General features: G+C 55.5%; 1 protein-coding gene and 1 non-coding gene across 4 annotated transcripts in view; both read right to left on the reverse strand.

Annotated features, from left to right (window-relative positions):
- Positions 1-950: 950 nt before the first annotated feature.
- PITPNM3 (PITPNM family member 3) overlaps positions 951-22,621 on the reverse strand; it is a 98,085-nt gene continuing 76,414 nt past the window's right edge. For all 3 annotated transcript variants that reach the window (XM_043477320.1, XM_043477318.1, XM_043477319.1), the window contains 14 exons: positions 21,920-22,109; positions 21,394-21,516; positions 20,582-20,766; positions 16,997-17,169; positions 15,609-15,779; positions 13,668-13,859; positions 12,965-13,113; positions 10,881-10,997; positions 8,366-8,482; positions 7,915-8,063; positions 7,482-7,631; positions 5,406-5,589; positions 4,865-4,993; positions 951-3,218 (listed from right to left, as the gene is read on the reverse strand). In XM_043477320.1, coding sequence (XP_043333255.1) covers positions 2,916-3,218; positions 4,865-4,993; positions 5,406-5,589; positions 7,482-7,631; positions 7,915-8,063; positions 8,366-8,482; positions 10,881-10,997; positions 12,965-13,113; positions 13,668-13,859; positions 15,609-15,779; positions 16,997-17,169; positions 20,582-20,766; positions 21,394-21,516; positions 21,920-22,109 — 2,332 coding nt within the window. In that variant the 3' untranslated portion in view covers positions 951-2,915. The remainder of the gene's footprint in view (positions 3,219-4,864; positions 4,994-5,405; positions 5,590-7,481; positions 7,632-7,914; positions 8,064-8,365; positions 8,483-10,880; positions 10,998-12,964; positions 13,114-13,667; positions 13,860-15,608; positions 15,780-16,996; positions 17,170-20,581; positions 20,767-21,393; positions 21,517-21,919; positions 22,110-22,621) is intronic.
- TRNAK-UUU lies at positions 14,118-14,190 on the reverse strand. Its single transcript has one exon. It is a non-coding gene; the product is annotated as a tRNA-Lys (tRNA).

A 22,621-nucleotide genomic window follows, 5' to 3' on the forward strand; every position in this document is an offset into this window, starting at 1 on the left:
GGGCCATTTATACAAATGCATGAAAGAGTCTGACTTTTTTTTTTCAATGTATCTGTTGCGGAGCCTAAGAGAGGAGTTGAGATCTTTAGAAAAATGCCATGAGGCTGGAAGAGCAGGCCCTAGCTACAGATGCACCCTGAACCCCCAACAGGGCGAAGGTAGGGAAAGGCAGCAGGCAGGCCATCTATCGGGATAGCCCCCCAGGACTAGGAAGAACAAACATGCCACACAAGAAACAAGGAGCTTTGGTCAGGCGGGAAGATCTGTTTTCCAGCCCCTGGGAGCAGGCACACCAGGAGCCGGAAGGATTCTCTAGAAAACAGCCAGATTGGGGGTCACAGAACTACTCCGGGAGAGGCAGCGGCAGCCCCTCCAGAGAACACAAGTTGGTTCTTTGTTTTTCTCCAACTCAACTAGATGGACAAAAATCAAACAAACCACTAGCAGAGAAAGTGCACATTGGTCACAGAGTTGCCATGAAAGCAGTACTGAAACGAATCTGATCACTATACAGAACCCCACGTACACACATTCACACACACCAACTGCAGCTCCCAAAGCACTGTGTTCAGAATACCTCATTGTACACCTTCCACATCAAGGTGCAAGTCGTCAGAGCCCCAAACTGGAGCTCTGGAAGGGAAGGGCTGTGGGCCCTCCTGCTGGGGCTCACGTCCCAGCTCTGACCCCCCACAACCACATAACCCTGCTCCCCCAGATTCCAAATTCTTCAGGGTCCCAGCCTCTCTTGCTCCCAGGCTGGGGTTCTCAGAAAAAAAGGGGTAGAGGTACTCTTACTGGAGGAGAAGTATCTCACACTAATTATTTCATCACTTGAGAGTGGCTTCTGCAAAAAGGAGATGGATTTCAGAGAAGCAGACTATGTCTGCCTGAGTTTAATTCGGGGTCTATTTTGGAAAGGAGGGGAGAGACTGGCTTTGGGGTGACTATGCCATAGGAGCTGGTGCCCAGTGGACAGCCAAGAAGGATGAAATGTTAAAGGAGGGATGGGCCCGTCGTGAGCCACCAGAAGGCAGAACCAAAGAAGAAGCTGGGGGTGATCACCCTTCCCTGACAGACTTGCCAGCAGCTCTGAGTTTGGGTGCAGATGCAGCGCTGGAAGTGGAGCTGGAGAAGACAGTTCTCATAGCGCAGGAGTGAGGGCTGGGAGCCCGGATCCCTCCAGCCCCAGAGGGGCGTCGAGTGTGCCAGGTGATTCACAACAGCAGGGCCAGCTGCCCCCACCAGCAGCTGCCACCGGGGAGGACCCTGGCCACATGAGAGCTGCGAGAGGTAGACAGCAGAAGCAACAGTGAGCGACACAGGTGCCTGCTGGGCATACAGACGTCTGGGCCCTGGGGCAGCCCAGCCCCCAACACAGAGCCCGGCTGAAAGAGCTGGACCAGCCTCAGCAACAGCCCGGAGGGACTCAGAGGTGGCCCGGGAAGCACCCCACACGGGCAGGCGTGGGTCTGGACCAGGGAGCAGGAGAAGTGCAGGAGACCAATGCCCTGGCCAGGGGCTCAGCAGCAGGAAGGCCTGGGCAGAATTTGAGGGAACCCCAGGAGAGCCAAGCCCTGCCAACCTCAAGGGACGACCCAAGAGGAGGTTATGGGCATTAAACCAAGCTGAGTGGCTGGGGAAAGGGCAGAGAACACAACAGTTTGAGCCAAAATTACATGAACCCCCGGAGCTCTGGGACCTCAGCTGTCTACCTTCCAGGAGCCAAAGAGAGAAATCACTCTGAGCCGAGCTGGGGAAGAGGAGCCAGGCCAGGGCCTGCTGGGAGATGTCTCTGTTCCTGGGACACCAGGTTTGGGCATCAGTGCAAAGCAAACCTCTCCACGGAGCAGGGACCCCCCTTCCCAGCAACCCCCGCAGAGGGGCTTCCTTGGAAGTGGTGGGGCAACGGGCCCCCAGAGCCCCTCTCTCAGTCTGCGGGGAGGGTATAGATCACTGGGCCCTCTGAAGGGCTCTTAGGCCTGAAATGCTGCAGAGGGCAGAAGTGCAGGGCAGCCTAGGAGTCAAAAACGCCCCACAATCTCAGCTGGGGAAACCCCTCCAATTACAGAAGGAAGGCAGGGCCCAGCGAGGGCAAGCAACAGGCTCAAGGGTTCCCGGCCAGCCCAGCTAGGCCAGAGCCCAGGGCCTCAGCCTCATGGCGGACGGCACCAGGCAGGACTCCAGGAAGAGGCAGGAGTGTCCTCCAGGGCTCCAGGGGAAAGGCAAGGATACGGAGGACAAGAAAAGGGGGACAATAGACAGCTGCAGGAGGACAGACCGTCAGCACCAGACCCCACCCCCAACCGTCTGTGGACAGACAACTCAAACACAGGATGAACCTACCGGACATCCTCTCACTCCCAGAAAGTGGCCACTTGGCCACAGGAGAGCCAGGCCCAGGATGGTGACCTGGGATGTCGCCAGGGGGCGGGCACAAATGCCACTTGCCCCCCTTCCCCTCACCCCAGCAGGCAACCAAGAAGCTGCACTTGCCAGTGGCTTTTGGTCCCTGATCCGGGGCGCCTCCCTTTAGGGCCTGCCAACCATCACTGCCGAAGCCGCCGGAGCTCAGAGAGAAGGTCGACTTTGTCAAACACTCGGGCTCCGGGCAAGCCTGCCCCCGGGGAGTTACACAGACATCCACCCTGACTGGGGCTTGCGTTGCAGGCCTAAGGGAGCAGCAGCGACTGCATTGAGACCTCTGGATCTCACCCCTTTGCCGCCCAGGGAGCCTCCCCGCCAAGGCCAGGCAGGGTCCCTCCCGCCTCGCTGGTTGGACACTTTGCTGGACAGACACGGGAGGGAAAAAGCAGGAAACAGCCTGTGTCTGCCGGGGACAAGGCAGCCCCTCCCGTCCCCGCAGGCAGCCCTGGTGGGCCCCCCACCCCCTGCTCTGCTGCACCGCCCGGCCCTCAGGGCACCGACTCGAACTTGGGGGGCCCGCGCGCCCAGCTGAGCGCGGGCAGGGGCCGCTCGTGGTCCTTGTCGGACTCGGGCTGGCTCTGGGCCCGCTCGGGCTTGGGGTTGGCGGGCGGGTCGGGCTGCTGCACCGACATGGTCCGGCGCAGGTGGTTGCGCTTCCGCAGGAACTCGGGCTGCGCGTGGAGGCCGAAGCTGCCCTTGCGTAGGATCATGCGCGAGCTGTTCTTTTTGGGGCGCGAGCGGTGGCCGGCCTCCAGCGCCGCCAAGTGCGCCGCGTAGCCCTCGCTCAGGAACTGCGGAGGGGACAGGTATCAGGTCAGCGGGGGCGGGCGGGCCCTGGTCCTGTCTCCTGCCCCTGCCCCCACCAGCCCCAACAACGCCCCTTCCCTGGAGCACCCAGCTTCTCCCGGACCCAGGTTGCTCATTACTCTTCGAGGCTCCCTGCCTGGCTTGGCACAACTGAGTGCTTCAGTCTGACCCATGGGTCACACCTGGGATTTCCTGGATTCCTGAAGCTCTGTCATCCTTGTCACTTTCACTAAGGTCCCCCAAAGGTAAGTCTCTCCCCTCCTCCAGCTTCTACCCCAGGAAACTTCATCGATGTTTTCCTGGCCCCCACAGTGGCCCTCCTGGCCAATCCCTTCTGCTGGGCCTGCAGAACCTTGCTACTCAAAGTGTGGGCCGTGGACCAGCAGCATCTGCAGGACCTGGACCCTTGACAGGCAGTCAGGCCCCACCCCAGGCCTAGGAATCTGAATGTGTGTTTTAACAAGCTCCCCCGGTCATCCGAGTGTAGGTTAGAGTTGAGAAGCCCTGCTCTAATGGTCCCCAGTCTGAGGTCCCACCGTCTCTGCCCTACTACCTGATGCTCACTCTCAAGCACCTCCACTCAACATGTGCAAAGAGATCATTATCACCTTCCCATCAATCGCCTGCTTCTCAATCCCAGTAATGGTACTACCTGCCTGGTTACCCAGGGCTTCCCAGGTGGCACCCGTGGTAAAGAACCTGCCTGCCAGTGCAGGAGATGTTAAGAGACGTGGGTTCCATCCCTGGGTTGGGAAGATCCCCTGGAGGAGGGCATGGCAACCCACTCCAGTATTCTTGCCTGGAGAATCCCATGGACAGAGGAGCCTGGCGGGCTGCAGTCCATGGGGTCACAAAGAGCTGGACACAACTGAATCAACTTAGCACACATGCACCTAATCTCCCAGGTCAGAACCAAGCGCCATCCTTGACGTTCCGTTTCTCCCATGCTGAGAATCTGATCCCTTCGTTACCAAATCCAATCCATCCTGCTTTAGGAGTGCCTCTCAAACCCTTGTCCTTCTCTGCCCTGCCGCCACCCTACCGCTGCTTCCCTCCCCCTCCCCTTCCTCTGATGCCCCTCCAACCCCAGCCTGAAGGATCTCTCTAAATCACGAGCCAGACACACAGGCCCTCCGCAATGCACCCCTCCAAGCCCTGCTCCCTCCCGCATCACCCTTAGCCAAGCTGAGTCACTTGCAGTTAGTTCCCAGAATTTACACTTGCTCTGCCACCTCCTGACCCTTCATTTTGCTGCTGCCTCTGTCATAAAGGCTCCTCCAACCTCAGGCCCTTCACGGACAACTCCTTCCAACTTTCAAAAATCAACTTTGTCCCTGAGTCGGGGTTAGCTGCTCCTCTTTAGGGCCCACAATTCTCTGTGCCCCCCGTCATTCATTATGGCTACTGCCACACTGCACTATCATCGGCTAGTTTTTCCATCTCCCCATCTAGACTGGATGACGTGACATCTGAGTCCACCTACACCCCACACAGGTACCCAGCTGTGTTTGTTGAATGAATGAATGAGCAAATGAAAGAACGAACAGGTGGCTGAGTGAACAAACAATGGAATAAACCACCTTCTCCCCCTCTCTGCTTTTACTGGCCCCACACCCCCACTTCCACCCACCTGGCACTGGGTTTGGTACTTCTTGGTGGGCCGGCCCACGATGAAGATCTGGGAGGGTGGCAGGCCCAGCACACTGTAGACGGAGATGTCCTTCGTGGAGCCGTAGGCTGCGCTGATTTTGATGAAACACTGAAACACAGGGTAGCTGATGCGGGTGGGGGCAGTGCATCTGCCACGAAGGATTCCTAGATGTCCCCCCGGGAGCACTGGTGGGGGACCCTTTTTCTGCACACAGTCAGACTCCAGGGCACGGGTCCACCTTGCATCAGGGGCCACTCCCTGCAGTGGCCTCCCCCTCCTAAACCCCACCGTTCTCATCCATCAGTGGAGATGGAGGAGATACACACCTCGCTGGGCAGTAAAAGGACTGATGAGATGCACGTGAATGTGCTTTGCCAACTGGGCATCCGCTTGAACAATCAGAGGATGTGGGGTAACGGAGGGGCTCCCCCAAGGTTGAGGGAGGAGGAGGGGCTGGGGAGGAGGGTGGCTGAGGATTCACCCCTCCCCGGCCGAAGCCCCTCCCCCGCTGGACACTCACCTCCTGCATCAAGTTGCGCAAGAAGATGGCCTTCTGCCGCAGCGGGTCATGCACCAGCCCGTCGGAAAAGAAGATCATGCCCTGTGGGAAGTTGTGCTGGGACAGCCATGACACCACCCGCTGTTTCTGCATGTCCGGCCGCCCCGTGATGTAGAGGATCATGTAGCCCAGGTCCTGCCAGTGCCTGGCGAGAGGATATTGCAGGTTCCAGCCCCCGCCCCGTGCAAGCCACCCACTGCCCAGCAGCCCACACCCCCTGCTTCCCCCCATACCCCCCAAAAGCTGGAGGAGCTGTTCCAGGGCATGGTAGGGGAAAACAAGGGGGACCCCGAAATCCACACCCTGAGTTGAGCCCCGTGAGTCCTAGCCATCTCCCCCAGATGGCCACAGGCGCCAACTGCATGCCCACAGCCCAGCTGGTCCCCCCACCCCTGCCCTCTCTGCTTGGGTCCCCTTCTCCCTGATGCCACTGTCATCACTCAAGTTTCTGGAGCCAGAGACAAGCCACTTGGGTTTCTCCCTTTCCCTCGGTCTCCTTGCCAATCAGCGAGCCTTTGATTCTACCAAGCAGCATCTTCACTCCACCCTCTCACTTTAACTCCACTTCTGAGCCTCAGCTCAGTTCTGGTCCCCAAGAACTCCCAGGACTGGGATCAGTCCACTTTTGGCATGTGGATGATTCAGAGTCCTGGAGGACAGTTTCTTGTGCCCATGACTTATTTTCTTCCAAGGGACTGTGAGTTTCCTCCAACTAGGAGCTCTTTCTGCATCAGTGCCAGAGCCTGGCCCAGAACCGGCCTCGGAAGATCAGAGGGAGGCAGATAGGGAGGGAGGAACTCAAGTGGTACCTCTTCTGTTTTTCTCTTGGCAAAATCCTTTCACACCTCTCTCTGCAGTACAACAGCCCTGGGAGGTTGTTTCCAGCCACACTTCCCACCCTGTCCTAACCTGGCTTCCAACACCCAATGGCCCTGAACTTACCCCTACACACTGTCTGTTCTTGCCTGTCCTTCTCACTTCCTTGGCCTGTCAAACTCAGTCCTGTATTTTCTTCCTTTCGCCTTTCTGTTTGTGCTCATCTTAGTACAGTGGCATGGATTGAAATATATATGCACCTGTCCTTCAAGGGCTGACTCAAATGCCACCTCTCCCAGGAAGCCTGCTCTGCTTTCTCCAGTCAGCTATAAAAAGTCCAGTCTCTTGATTGGCACTGTGTGTTAGCTAGTCTCGAAAGATGGGCCCCCCCAGTGAGCCATGTGTCCCAGTAGTCACACCTTTATGTGTTCCCTTCCTCTTTGAAACTGGGCTGGTCCTGGGATTAGCTTAGAACTAATAGAACAAGTGTAGTAGAAAAGACACTGAATCCCAAGGCTGGGTACTAAGAAGGCTTGTAGCTTCCAGCTGGGTATCTGGGAACCATAGTAGGCCAGTTACCAGCAGGGAAGCCCATCACCAGGTACCAAGTCTGGCTAGTCTGAGACCACCCAGGCTGGCCACCTGGAGCAGCCACATGGAGAGAGAAAAAGACAGACCCCAGCCAAGGCACAAGATACATGAGTTCATCACCCATCTTGAACATCTTGAACATCCAGCCCTTAGAATGACCCCCAGCCTAGACCACAAGCTGACTGCCATTTCTGGAGAGGCCCCCCTCTGAGAACCTCCCAGCAGAACCTAATCAATCCATGGAACGATGTCATAGAATAATAAACTACTATCATAACTCACTAAAAATGGAGCCATTTGCTCCATGGTGATTGGTAATCAGAACATAACAATTTTATCCTGATTGGGATCTGAATGCAAGAGACCCGTCCTGATTCACTGCGCAGAATGCTCTGACAGTGTTAGGATAAATGGAGAGAGGGAGGCAGGGAGGAACAGAAGGCTGGAAGGTGGTGGAGTTTCTCAAGAACCCTCAGTAAATTACTCCTGCAGGTGAAGTTAGGACTCCTGGCTCCCAGCCCAGAGACTAGTGGAATTCCTAGAGGAAACTAGAAAAACCCAGCCCACCTCCCCCACAGCCACTGGTTCCTTCCCCAGAGGATGTGTCCTCTTCAGGAAGGAAGCACTCACCGGACAACGTCCACTGCCCCCGGCCGGACCTTGGGGTCGCTTCCCATGATGGACACGCTGGCCGCAAAGGAGCCGTCGATGCTGAAGACCACGCACTCCATGCCCCGGGGCAGCACTGTGAGGTAGCTCATCGCGCAGGTCTGGTCGCCCCTGAAAGGTGCCCACCTGGGAGTTAGCTGTGCACTCAGGGTCAGGTGTCAGCTTGAGGCCAACATCAGCCCTTGGCCAGGGTCACAGCTCAATCGGGGCCAGGATGAGAGAGAAACTGGGTGGCACCTCCTGATGCTAAAGCTGTGACCACATCCATTTTCCTCTCTCCCAGCAGACAGGGATGGGGCCCAAGACAGCATCCCCAGGACCCCATCTTCTGGACAGACCTGGAAGGGCCATGGAATTGGGTGAAACCACTATGAGAATGTCCCCTGGATCTGACCTGACGACCATCTTGACGGGGTAGACGCCGACCCCCAGGCGCCGGGGCCTTGGCACGCTGTATGTGATGCGCCCACTGCTGTTGGTGATCTCTGTGTCCAGGTGCACCCAGCGGCCGGAGGACGGCTCTGCCATCACCAGGATGTCCACCTGCAGGTGGCGAGGGGGCCAGGGGACTCGCTGAAAGCCGGGGAGGGGGCTGGACTTGGGAGCTCTCTACCAAGACCGCAGAGCTTGGGGTCCCCGCCTGATGCTAGTTCCTGGCTCCCACCACCCCTTCTCTCTCCATTGCAGCCACACCGGCTTCTCCGAAGCACCCAGTCCATCCCTCACTCCCACTCACCCTCCCTGACCCGGGTGAGCATCTCCCACCTCGAGCAGCCAGCCCCTCCCCAGAGCCCTCGGCCCAGGTGCCGTCTGGTACCCAGGAAAGGAGGGCCCAGCTTCTGTACCTTCTCGCCGGTCAGGGCCACCATGTCAAGGGGCCCGTACATGAACCTCCCCACCAGGACCTGGGGGCCATCTTCAGCAGCAATCACGTCGTTGGCCCGGTGGTTGGCAGTGACATTCTGGAAGGACAGAAACCAGCTCCACCTCTGCAAGGGGACTTGACCTTGCTCTTTCTTTACATCGTCCTCAGGATGGGTTGGAGGGATGGTCCCCTGTGAAATCTTGCCTTTCTTCCTTATTAACCCCATTAAAGTTTCCAAGACGTGTCCCCACAGCACCCCTGAAGAAAACAGACCCTTAAAACTTCACATCATCTCCAAGGAGTGCTAGACTCCCACAAATGAGCATCCTCTGCTCTTAACGCTCCCCATGGCCTGGAGCTAACAGCCAGTCCTCAGAGACTGGCATCCTTCTAGAAGGCCAGACTGGAAACTACGAGTCACCGTCGCTTCTTGCTTCCACATCACGGCTCATATCCAGTAGCCATTTAGCATCCTTCTTCGCTTAGTGGGCGATTTAAATGTCAAGAGTAGAGAGAACAGTGTAGGAAGCCTTGTGTGGCTGGAAACCAGTCACAGCCCTTCTGGCTCCCTTCTTCCTCTGCAGGATCCCCCACCCCACCCCTGACACACTCGAGATTATTCTGGAGCAATTCTGGACATTGCATCATTTGTTTGTAACTATATCCTAGCACCCCCCTCCTTCTTCATGTCTGGTTTCAATTCATTCCGTAGCTCCCAGCCTGGACCACCTACCACTCCCAGCCTGGCTCCAAGACCCCAGACCCAGTTTTGAATTTTTACAAAACTGCCTACATCGGTGTCTTTGCCCACACCCCAGGTACCTCTCACGTGGACTCTGCTAGTAGCATCTTAAAGGAGCCCCTTATTCAAAACACAGCCCCCAAGGCAGATTCATTGTCTTTACAAAGCACAGAACTTTTAAGCTCCTGGCTCCAAATCCTGAGCCTGGCATCAAAACTTTGCTGGGAAACCTTTTCAGTGCCCCCTCATGCTGCTGCCCTTTGAAGCCCAGCTGGTTCTTTCAGGTCAGGCTCTGCAGAGAGGCCTCAGGGCCTTCGCTCACATTGATTCCCCAAACCCCCCACTCCCTGACTCTCCACAGCATCCCTGGTCCTCTGTCTCCACATTCCAGTCCATCCACTATGACCTGACTCAACTTCGTCCTCTCCAAGAAGCACTCGGGGACTCCCCAGACACAATCTCTACCTCCTCTCAATTCCCACAGTATTTTAATTCAATAATTCAACAAATATCTGCAGGCACCTCATCCCCGCTGGTCCCTGGGCTGGGCTCTGGGTATGCAGAGAGGAACCAGTCATGGACCCTGACCTGGAGACACTTAGTCAAGTGAGGAATGCAGGCCCCCTAACAAGAATTCTGATGACAGAAGATTCCATTCATGGAAATAAACACAAGGAAAGATGCCATAAAATGAAATTAAGTACTGACACAAGCCACAACGTGAATGAACCTTGAAAGCATGCTCAGTAAAAGTAGCCAGACATAAAGGACCACATATTGTATGATTGCATTACATGAAATGTCCAGAATAAGTAAATCGATAGACACAGAAAGATTACTGGTTGCTCAGGGTTAGGGGTGGGAGTAAGGGGCTGTGGAGGGGGATAGTGGCTAAAGCGTAAAGGGGTTTCTTTTGGAGGTGATGAGCTGTTCTAAAATTAACTGCGATGATAGTTGCACACAGTTGTGAATATACTAAGACACTGAATTGCATACTTTAAGTGGGTGAATTGTGTAAAGTGTGGTTATAGCTCAATAAAAATGTTTACAAAAAAGAGTTGATTCATGGATCACCCTCTACCATTTAAGACTATTCTTGGGGTTCATGTCTGAGGTTCCCACAAGACTAGAAGTGCCCACCATAGCAGTGGCTGTGTCTGTATATTCCTGCGCCCCACCGCCTGGCAGAAGGCCAGGGACAAAGTGGGTATGGACGATTGTTTGCTGAGTAAATAAATGTATGTGGACTGAACTCCTTCTCATACTTCAATACCTTGCAGAGGTGACACTTCTTCAGGGATGCCCTGCACAGCTTACCCTGACAATCCCTCTCTCCATCTTCTTCCTAATCTGGGCCTCCCTCTACGTCCTGGCAAATGCCACCCCAGGCGGTGAGCCCCATGGTTGTGGGGAGAACTCTTTCTGACTCATGTGCACATCTATAGAGACCTGGCATACAGGTCCATATTCGGCATCTCATCTCCATCTCCAGTGCCCTGGACCTGCACCCACGGTGCTCCTGTGGAGGCAGGCCATGGGGAACCAGCTCACCCATCTCATCTGCTCCACACTTCCACCCCCACCTCTACAGCAACCCTGGGGGCCTTGTCTAAGCATGAATCCGAGCATGTATCAGCATGGAGCTCTATAACCCAAGCCCTTCCCAGCCATGTGGATGCCCCATCCCCTGGGGACAGCCCCACCTCCCTGACGCCACAGCCCCAACCCGTAGGTGCCTCCGACAAGCACATACCCGCAGCTTGACCTGGGTCCTCTTACGAAGCCACTTCTCGCGGGGGTTGGCGGGGCTCAGTGCCGCGGGGTCCAGGCCAGCACTCTCCTTGACATTCACGCTCTCATAGCGCATCACCTGATCAACAGCCCAGCAGGACTACCAGTCAGGCCGTCTGAACCCCTCCCCCTTCTCCCCCTGGTGTCAAGGTCCTCCCACTTACAGCCAGGCCCTTCTCCAGGCCTCCCCACCTCCCAGCCTGGGACCCTCAGGGCAGCCTTACTGCCCACCTGTCCTGACAGCTGGGGCCAGACCACTGTCTCTCAAATGCTCTGGCCCGGGAGCAGCCCCTGCTCTTGACGCCCCAACCCAGGAACCACCTGGGTCTGTACCCATTTACTGCCTTCCCCCCGCCCCCATCATGGTGGGTGACCGTTATCAAAGGCCAGCTGGAGCCCTGGTCCCAACTCCGCCCACCTGCTCAAGAACATGATGGAGCAAGCTCCCCTGTCAACCCTGCATCACTGGTTAGCCCCCCACTACTGGCTTATTCTCCTTAGCATCTAAATTAGCATCCCGTCTCCTTAGCATCCCATAGAGACTTTGCTGGTGGTACAGTGGTTAAGGCTCTGCGCTTCCAATGTAGGGGCTGTGAGTTCGATCCCTAGTCAGGGAACTAACATCCCTCAGGCCACACGGCCTGATCAAAAAAAAAGAAACCAAATAGTTGTTGTTTTTTTCCAAAAATCTAACAAATAAATAAATAGTAAACATATGTTCTAGTGCCTCTTTCTAGGCTCCGTCTTCAACAACCATCACCTGTCCCTGTTCTCCTTGACAGCAACAGACCACAAAAGACTTGGCCTGCACTATCTCCCCTTCCTCACTGCCTCCTCCCCTCCCCCAGCTCCAGGCAGGCTTCTGACCCAGTGGCTCCGCAGAAGCCACTCTTGCCAAGGCCCCGTGACCTCCATCCTGCCCCACTCAGAGGCCCCTACCGTCTAGTCTATCCACTCTGATCCACCTCTGACCTCAAGGGGTGTCCTCCTCTTTCTCTTTCACTGGCCCCTCCTCTCTCCCCAGAGGGGCTTGGGACTCCTCCCTGTACTTCTCTATCCACAGTGACTCCCTCAATCTGTGATACTGCGATTTTTAGTAAGAAGTAAATGTTTCGTCTTTGTCCAGCTTTAGGCACAAAGCTCCTAAAATCCTTGGAATTTCCTAAACGAGAGGTACAAAGGTGTCTTTTGTTAGGTTAATGAGGTGAGTTGCACCACGTCTCAGGATGGGGCTGGTTGCCAGGAGAACCAACCTTGTAATTACAGCGACTTTCAGTCCCACCCCCACCATCACCACCACCTCCTGCGAAGGGCTGGAGGTTGGAGTTCAATGACCCATGGCCATGATTTAATCAATCGAATCTATGTACCAAAGGCTCCATAAAAACCCAAAAGGACGGGGTTCAGAGAGCTTCCAGGTTGGTAAGCCGTGGAGCTAGGGGACAGTGGTGCCCTCTGAGAGGGCATGGAAAGCCCACCTCCTTTCCCCACACCCTGTCCTTTGCATCTCTTCCATCTAGCTCTTCCTGAGTTAAATCTTTTATGTGCCCAGTCACTTCAGTCATGTCTGACTCTCTGCAACCCCGCAGACTGTAGCCTGCCAGACTCCTCTGTCCATGGGAACAGTAAAGTGGATTGCCATGCCCTCCTCCAAGGGACCTTCCCAACCCAGGGATCGAACCCGCACCTCTTGTGTCTCCACCTCCTTGGCCATGGAGGGTGCATGCAATCCAGCCCCCACCTCCCAGGCTCTCTCTCAGTCACTGGCCTCTCTGCTCCACCTATTTGACAGATGAGGACACTGAGACCCACAGGAGAACCGGTGTGATGACTCCAATCTCCAAGTTGAAACATGGGCACATTCTCCTACATGGCATCTATTTAATTTTCTAGAAAGTGCCATGACATTGACCAGAAGCCATATTCCTTACGAAAACGGTTGTCTGTCCAGGTCACTCCCCCCTCCACTTGCCATGCTCCATGTCCAATGTGACCGGCAAGGCAAGCGTCTTCTCCCCGGATGCTTCCCAGGCAGAGGCGGCGTACCTGTCTCAGGATGAAGGCCACCACATCCGTGGACTCCCAGTAGCTGGCGTGGAAGAGGTGGGGCAGGGCCACGGTGGGGAAAGCCGTGAGGACGTCAGGGCAGTACAGGGCGTAGTCGATGCGCTTGGAGCCCCACCACTTGGCTGTGACTGTGGATCCGAGAGGGGGGTAGGACTGAGTGGCCTGCCCCAGGGCCTTGACCCAAGGGGCAGTGCGTGTGGGACCCCTAGGGTGCAGATCCAGTGGTGGACACACCACTAGGGACACGAATTTGGAACCAGAGCACTCAGCTCAAAATGAGCTCTAGGAAATGAGCCACTCTTCCTCCAGCTTCAACAACCCCGCAGCCCCCTCGCCCACCCAACTGGCCTCCAGGTCGCATGCTGCAAACTGGTCCCCAGAATGGGGGCCGGACCCACGGACATGTAGAGTCTCACCCCAGGGCTGCTGGTCAGAGGGACTCCATGGGGGAGACTGAACGTTGGGATTAGGGCTCTGGCTGAGGTCAGAACTCAGACCACTGTCAGAGGTCAGGACTCCTGTCCAGGTCAGAGGTCACAGTTCTCTCTGAAGTCAGAGCTCAGTCTAGATGTCCTGTTCCCCTCCTCCCCGGTCCTCAACAGCCCTGGCAGGGAACCAGTGCCCACCCGGAGGAAGCCCCTCTCCCGCGAGTCCAGGCACAGCCCGGGAGACCCTCACTCACTGCGGGAGGCACCCATGGGGGCCAGGCTGTCCGAGGACTCCGAGCTCTCGCTGGAGCTGCCCTGGCTGATCCTTCGTGCCCGGCGCTGGGATCTCGGGGCCTGAGGGGGTGAGGCAGGGGCGTCCAGCAGCGGCGGGCTGCCCCGGGAGCTGCCCTCCAGGAAGAGGGCACTGTGGGTGTGCAGGGCATCAGCTGGAGGGGGAATTTCACAGTCAAGTCTGCATGGTGGTGGTTTAGTCGCTAAGTCGGGTCCAACTCTTGCAACTCCATGAACTGTAGCCCACCAGGCTCCTCTATCCATGGGATTCTCTAGGCACGAATCCTGGAGTGGGTTGCCATTTCCTTCTCCAGGGGATCTTCCCAGCCCAGGGATCGAAACCTGGTCTCCTGCATTGCAAACAGATTCTTTACCAACTGAGCTATGAGGGAAGCCCAAAATAGAGGATAGCACACCTGAAGAGGGACTTGAACCCTGGACCCTCAGATTAAAATTCTGATGCTCTACCAACTGAGCTATTTAGCCCCACCTCAAGGCCAAGTGGTGGGTCTCAAATGGAGCTGCCCGGGCTGTGCCAGCCCCATGCTGGGTGAGAGTCTGGGCACCTGGGGAGGAGCCTGTACTGCTGACCAAGACCCCTTCACCAGGTACCCATTGGTTTCACATCCTCCAAGCCATGAGTTATACAGGCACAAGTCAGGGTCCCAACCATCACGTCCAACCCCAACAGAGCTGCCGGGGGCGCCTCTGGGACACTGCACCCAAAGCCCCAGCTGAGGTCACGGGTGACAACCACATGCTTTGTAGCACACTCCTCTGGGAGCCTCGGAGGATTGCGGCTGAGCCTGGACATAAACAAGCCTGGGGGCAAGGGTGCCCTTTGGGGGTAGGAGGATGCCCTGGCCAGAGATGGTCACACCTTAGGATGCCCTTCTCCCTGGTGACTCAGAAGGTAAAGAATCTGCCTGTAATGCGAGAGACCTGGGTTTGACCCCTGGACTGGGAAGATCCCCTGGTGAAGGGAGTTGACTACTCACTCCAGTATTCTTGTCTGGAGAATTCTATGGACAGAGGAGCCTGGCGGGCTATGGTCCATGGGGTTGCAAAGTTGGACACAACTGAGTGACTTTCATTTTTCTATCTACAGAACCCCTCTATCAATAAAAACTCCTGACAAAACAGGACTTTGGAAATTAAGTTTCCTTTAGATGAGGCAGGAAGGGGTAAGCTGGGTTTAAATCCTGAATGAGACACATGCATGGCAGCACCTCGACCACCACCACTCCAATCTGGCCCAAATCTCTGAACAGGGTCTGGCTAAACTTTCAAGGCTCTGATCTCCAAGCCCTGACTGTCCATCCCAGGCCTCCCCTTGGCCTTACCCCAGTCCATGCCCAGCTCACCCCATGTGAGCCCCACAGGCCACTGGCCCTCCCCCAATCCACCTCCCTTGCTCTTGCTGTTCCTCCACCCAGAAGACCCCTCAAACCTCACCCTCTAGCTCTTTTCCACCTGTACAAATGCTTTGAAGACCCCCTCTTCCAAGATGCCCACCAGAGTGACCCACTCCCTGACCTGCACCTCTAGAGTCCAGGCACTGGGAATAACACTCAGCGAGGATCCCAGACTTGCAATCAGGTCTGACATCTCAGTATGACGCAGCCAGGATTACGCTGGCCCCAGACACAGGAGCTAATCAGGGGGCAGAGCCCCAAGCTGCCTCCTGCAGAGCAGGAGCCTGCACAGGTGGGCTGCTCCAAAGGCAGGTGAGACAGCAGTCTTCCTGTCCAACCCCGCCGCCCCACCCCCTCAAGAGTACACAGACTTTGCTCAGGTGAGTCCAGCCAGTCTGACACCTGACAGCTTGGAGGGGCTGGACCAGGCCCCACCTGCGTGGAGCCCGGCCTCCAGCTCAGCACACTCCGACACCCCTGAGCGCCTACCGAGGAGGAGGGGCTGTCCGTCGCCCAGCGGGAACCTCTGGTAGCGGGGCACGCTGACGGGTGGCACCAGGTGGAACTTGGGCTCCAGCAGAGGTTCAAGCCGGGAGGCAGAGGGGTCTGCGCAGTGGAAGAAGCTGTAGATCTGACTGCAGGCAGGACGCACCTGGAAACCTTGGAGGGTGGGGGGAGGACACACAGGAAGCCCCTTGAACACCTGCTGCCTCGGTCCTAGGAGGCTCCCTCGACTGCAGCTTTGAGAAACCTACTCCTCTGCTCAAGAACCTGCCATGGCTCCCTGCTACCAACAGGATCAGAGCCACTTGGTTCAGCTTGACCCTCAAGGCCTTGCCAGCCTGCCCCACTCGGAAGCACGACTGTAGGCACCCAGCACTGGGGCCGTGATGGACAGCTGCTTTCCATTCTCTGCGCCTTTGCTCAAGCTCCCCCTGCTCTTAGCAGGATGTCCTCCACTATTTCCATTGATCAAACTCCTTTCAATTCTGGCTGTCTCCTAGTTGCTACCTGATGTATGAAGCAGACCTAGGGTCCTTCATTCAGGATCAGCTACCTCTTCCTTCTGCCCAGCTCAACTCCCAGACCCGGCGTAGTAAGTAAACTTGTCTGTCAGAGCCAGCAGAACACTTCTCCCACTGACCAGCAGGTGTCTCCACTGAGGCCTCATCGCATCAGTTCGCCGCCCTGTCCGTCTCAGTCAGGGCGCTGGACCGTCCAGCATCCCGGGAGCCCTAGGTTTCCTTAGCAACGTTAACAGCAGCTGTGGGATTCTGCCTGTTTCCCCTACTTCTATCAGAGCCCCTCCACCCCCGACTTTGTATCTGCGATCAACAGCCGTAGGGCAGGTTGTTGGTAAGCTTTGGGACAAAAGAATTTGGAGGATCCCTGATCCATTGTGCTCTGAGGGGCCTCCAGCCTCCTATATCCTCAGAGTCATTGCTAAACCATCTTCTGGGGCAAATCACCTCTGGGAGTATTTCAGAGGAATGAGGGATGGGCATTCAAGGCTGTGGGGACCTTGAGAGCAGGGGCGCTGAGGTGGAGGGGCCAGATCTGCAGGTGGCAGTAAGACTGACCTGGCTGCAGGGGGCCTACCTGGGCACTGGGGAAGGAGCGGGAGGGTACAGTAGGGTTTCTCTTCCCAGAGAGCATGACAGCCTGGCAATGGGGCCTGTGATAGGGAGTGAAATCCATTGGGGAAGTTGCCCCACTCTCCCTCCTGCCCCCGCCCCTTTCTTCTTCTTCCTCACCTCTCTTTCCATCTACCCCCAATTCTCTGGTCCTCCCCACCCCCACTCTCCCCAGTTCCAGGCCCTGACACAGTGGCCTAGTGACCCAAAGGCATCTCAGGCCCCAGCGAGCATCACACCCACCATCCAGTCCGGGCAGCACCGTCCTCCGCATGGCCAGGACCAGGCCCAGGGGCGAGCCAAAGAGGAAGAAGTCGGACACCTCAAAATCCAAGCGGCCCAGGCTGACCTCAGGGACCTGGGGGCCCCCAGCCGCTGGGGACTCGGCTTCATCCTTCAGCACATTGGAGTGGATGCTGGCCCAGGGAGGAAGATAGGGGAGTGCAGGTTAGGGGAGGACTGAGCTTACAGAAAGCTGAGCACTGAAGAATCGATGCTTTTGAACTGTGGTGCTGGAGAAGACTCTTGAGAGTTCCTCAGAAAACAAGGAGATCAAACCAGTTAATCCCAAAGGAAGTCAACCCTGACTATTCATTGGAAGGACTGATGCTGAAGCTCCAATACTTTGGCTACCTGATGCAAAGAGCCAGCTCATTGGAAAAGACCCTGATTCTGGGCAAGACTGAGGGCAGGAGGAGAAGGGGGCGACAGAAGATGAGATGGTTGGATGGCATCACCGACTCAGTGGACATGGGTTTGCACAAACTCTGGGAGATGAAGGTGAAGGACAGGGAAGCCTGGTGTGCTGCAGTCCATGGGGTCACAAAGAGTTGGACATGACTTAGCGACTGAACAACAACAAGCCTGAGGGAGTGAGCACCTAGCAGGGCAGACTGACATCTGAGTTTCAGCACCCAGCCCTCTATCTCTGCGACAGGGCTCGACCCGCGACCCACTTGCCTGATCACCAACACAAATTGGTGACCATCTCAGCATCTGCCACCAAGGCATGGCCAACATTTGGCTAAGGCAGGAATCAGCCAACTTTTCCTGTAAAGGGCCAGATGGTAAATATTCCATACTTTGGGGTCCATATTGCCTCCATCACATCTACTTCACACTGCTGCATGGCACTTGGATGATACGTGAATAAACCCACGTGACTGTGATCCAATAAAACTGTCTTCCTTAAAATGGACTGAGCACCTGAAAACCTAAACCTCCTGCCCCATCGTGCTAGTCTTATGATGGCCACACTGAGAATTCCTGCCCTGTCCAGCAGAGAAGCCCAGCCTGGCCAGACAGCTGGGTGATATCGGTCCTGCCAGGATGAGGGCTTTCATGGTAACTTATGTTCTAGGCAACCCGCAGACACAGATGCAAACAGCTTGGTCTTTCCTCCCCTCCAGCTCAGAGGAAACTGAGCTTAAAGAGAAACACACGAGCCACACAAAATTCCAATAGTTCCCACCCCAGGCACCCGTTGCCTCAAAGAGCTCAAGTTGATGTGCAGACCCAGAGCAGGCTGCCAAAAATAGGCAGGAAAACTGGGGACCTCCGGAAACTTTCAGCTGCATTTAGGTACCACTCAGGGTTTCAGAAAATCCAGTGGCATAAGATCTATGAATACATTTTTGTTATTGTTGTAGTCGTTAAGTCCCAGCCGACTCTTTTGCGACCCCATGGACTGTAGCCCACCAGGATCCTCTGTCCATGGGATTTCCCAGGCAAGAATGCTGGAGTGAGTTGCCTTTTCCTTCTCCAGGGGATCTTCCCAAACCAGAGACTGAACCTGCGTCTCCTGCATTGCAGGCGGATCCTTTACCACTGAGCCACCTGGGAAGCCCCATGAATCCATTAATGGAATGCAAATTCCACCAAAATACGCAAGTTGGAGGAAAAAGGGGATTTTAGAAATAACCTTAGTAATGTGTGCCAGTCCCCCATCGCCTGTGGGCGAGGGTCTGGGCAGTTGAATCTGAATCCCCGCACACCCTCTGCCTCTTCCAATGTGAGCATCTTGCAGGGAGGATGACGACCCTGCTGTTTAACAATTCATATTTCATGTACAGCGTGGTCCCTAAACACATACCAACTACTTAATTGCCAGAGAAACAGCCATCTGTCCCTACACCAGAGGGAAGAGCTAGCTGCACTGGACCAGCGACTGAGAGCCTCCAACTTCACGTCATTCTCCAAATGTGGGGCTTTCTTAAAGGATTTTTCAAGGATGAACCAGAAATGTTATGATTTTACCCTGCAACCTGACTTGAAATGTAGCTACTTCTCTCAAGAATAATCTTTCAGAGGGCCTTTGAATAGTTGGAGATTTAAATATGCAGAGCCTTTGACCTAATAATTCCTCCTCCAGGAACCAATCTGAATAAAATAGCCCTAATACATACCTAAACATTTATGCACAAAGATGTTTCCGGACTGCTGTTTATAATCGTAAAGAATTGGAAAAAAGCCAAAGTGTCCAGTTACTGGGACTGTGCAAGATATCATCCATTCACTTAATAAAACATTATTAAGAATATTTATCAGTATTTTTCATTATATGGTGAAAGACCATAATGTAAGAGTTTTGTTTCTTTTTTCTCTAAGTAAACCTACAGGCAAATCTTCCCTGGTGGCTCAGACAGTAAAGAAATTGCCATTAATGCAGGAGATCTGGATTCAATCCCTGGGTCAGGAAAATCCCCTGCAGAAGGAAATGGCAACCCACTCTAGTATTCTTGCCTGGAGAATCCCATGGACAGAGAAGCCTGGCAGGCTACAGTCCATGGGATCACAAAGACGTGACTGAGCTCTCAGACATGACTGAGCAACTAACACTTTCACTTTCACAAGCAAAGCATGTTAAAAACATACTGAAAGGAATTAATACTCCAAAGTGTTAGCAGTGGTGAGAGGACACATTTTCCAAATGTCGTGATGACCTGGTCCTACTTCCCATTTGGGTAGAAAGGGAGGAAGGAGGATGGGAGGAGAGAACTGAGGAGAAGGGGGAAAGGAAAAGAGGCATTCCTTCTCACTTGGACTTATGTTCAGTACTCATATGAATCCTGAAGAAATACTCATATGAATCCTGAAGAAATGGTTGGATGGCATCACTCAATGGATGTGAGTTTGGGCAAACCCCGGGAGATGGTGAAGGATAGGAAAGCTTGGCGTACTGCACAGTCCTTGGGGTCGGAAAGAGTCGGAAAGACTGAACAACAACAAATTCATATAACCAGTGTCCATTAACATGCTCCTTCTAGAAAGTTAAACAGTGGGCAGTTCCATGGAGGGACCTGACTGGTCTTTGAATACAAGTGCATTGCTTACGGCAGAATCTAACACAACGTTGTAAAGAAACTATACCCCAATTTACTGGATGCCGGACCCTGGGAGACCCCGGTTCTCCAGTAACTGGTTGTGTGAACCACGGAAAGTTCCTGACCTACCTGGCCTTTGCTGGCCCATCTGAGAAATACCAAGAACATAATACTAAGAAATACAAAACCCACCTATTTCTGTTCTTTCACCAGATTCTTAAAACCATCAGTGAAGTAGGCTGGGCAGCATCCACCCCCTTGGTGAGACCACCTGTCTCATCTCTCTGCAAGCTGAGCGGGTGGGGTTGGCAGGCACAGCGTGCAGAGTCCCAGGTCTGTGTGCAGGGTCCGTGGGGAGTGGCCTCAGTTCTAGCACTCCAGTGCTGGTCCCTGGGCCCCCCCATAGAAGAGCCTGGGGCATATGACTGGTCACAGGCCTCCCAGATGACTCTGGGCCGAGGACGCAGTGCTGGAAGGCAGCGGGGCAGGCACAGGGAGCGGCTACCTTGATAGGAAGGCGTGATGTTGGGTGATGGCCTCGCAGTCATAGGTGGAGGAGTCGCTCTGCTTCCGTGGCAATGGCCGCTTGGGCTCTTCATCCTCCAAGGCGCTGGAGACGTCGATGCTGCTCTTGCTGAGCCGCTTGCTGCCGGCCAGGCTGCACTCCTCCTCCACCACCACCGGGGCGTCCTTGGGGGCCGAGCAGAGGACAGGAGGGCGCTGCGGTCACTCTGGGGACCCAGGAAAAATGGACCCCCTTCTCCTAAGATGCGAGAGGCAGTACTTCTTCCAAAAGGAGCATGGGAGCCACAACACCAAAAAATGGTGGAATTTTAGGCACAGGGCTGTCCCCTAAGTCCAAAGGGCTGACTGGAGGAACTTTCCTGACCTCCCAGTGGTTAAGACTCTGCGCTTCCACTGCAGGGAGCACCGGTTCGATCCCTGGTTGGGGAACTAAGATCCTACTGCCACACGGCCAAAATAAACCCAGAAAATTTCTTGAACTGAATTTAAAAAATGAAAATACAAAATATCAACTTTTTAAAATTACAAAATAAAAAAAAAAGCAAAGGTCTCAGCAATCCAGTGGGACTCTGGAGAGCTCTCTGGGGACCTAATGCTAAAAGAGCCTTCTCCGGGCTTCAGTTTCCTCACCTGTGATAGTAATCTCCCACCACTCTTGCAGGACTGTGAACACTTGGTAACCTGGATGTCACAGCACCAACCAGGGCTAACACTGCTCCCCCACGAGAGGCCCTGCTCCCTGGGGGGGCTCCCGAGGACACCCCCTCCCCCACCCCACCATTGGGCCCGCACCTGGGTGCTGCTGAAGCTCCCCTTCCGGCTGCTGCTGCCAGGGCTGTCACCCGTGGGCCCCGCGCTGTAGCAGATGGCATCGAAGGCCAGGAGGCCCCCCACACAGTCCCCGATGAGGCACACCTGCAGAAGGCAGAGCTGGGACTGCAGGCCTGCCCACCGCCGCCCCCTCGCCCCACACCCAGCCAGAGTGCAGGCAGCCGGTCCACGGGGGAACAGGAGCCTGTCCCAGGGAGACCCTGAGCGTCCCAACAGGGGGACGGGAGGGTCAGCTTGAGGATGGAAACCAGGCTACAGTCAGGGTCGGACTTGGCCACGGATCAGCATGAGCTGAAAATCAGAACTCAGGGAGGGGCTGGCTTCAGTTTTCCTATCTGTAAAATGAGGACAGACCCAAAGATCTCAAAAGCCACTCAGGACGTCAGAAGCTAGGGCTGCAGAGCAGCCTGATCTAGCTCTCTCCGGCAGGTCCCAGCCTCTCTCCCGGCAGGGACCAGGTCAGGGAGGTGAGGGCAGGCTGTCCTACCTGCCCACTGAAGCCAATCCCATCGGGGGATTTGAGGAACTCCGCGTACACCTGGTTGGCTCGCTCGATGACGGTGGCAACCGCATCCTGGTACTGTGGGGAGGAGATGGCCAACAAGGGCAGGGCGGCCAGAGGGACGTGGTCCTGGCTGTTGCTGAGACAGCCTGCGTCGTGGCTGAAGGGGTTCAGGCTGCAGACAGGAGGCCAAGGTAAGTCCACCTGGGACCAGGCAGGAGGGTGGGGCTTGGAGTTGTGGACGGGGCGAAAGAGAGCACACACTGACCAGAAAATGGGCCCTGGGGTCGGGGGCTCTTCAGGGGGACCCAGGCAGGAGACAGAGCACCAGCAACGTGTCCCAGGGTGGGGGGCGTGGCTAGCCTGTGATGACTCCCCCGTGTGTCCATCCCGTCCCAGCCATGATGTGGCCCCTGGAGTCTCCCACGACAGCAGTGCTCTCTGCACTTTTCTTCGCAGCCTCAAAGGACACACCAGTTATGAGGAGGCCACTGGTGTGGATCAGAATGGGGGTATGTCAGGACTTCCCCAGTGGTCCAGTGGTTAAGACTTCATGCTTCCACTGCAGAGTTCAATGCCTGGTGGGGAACTAAGATCCCATATCCATGCATGCTAAGTTGGTTCAGTCGTGTCCGACTCTTTGCGACCCTATGGACTGTTGCCTGCCAGGCTCCTCTGCCCATGGGA

This window comes from Cervus canadensis, chromosome 1, assembly GCF_019320065.1.
Source record: "Cervus canadensis isolate Bull #8, Minnesota chromosome 1, ASM1932006v1, whole genome shotgun sequence".
NCBI lineage: Eukaryota > Metazoa > Chordata > Mammalia > Artiodactyla > Cervidae > Cervus > Cervus canadensis.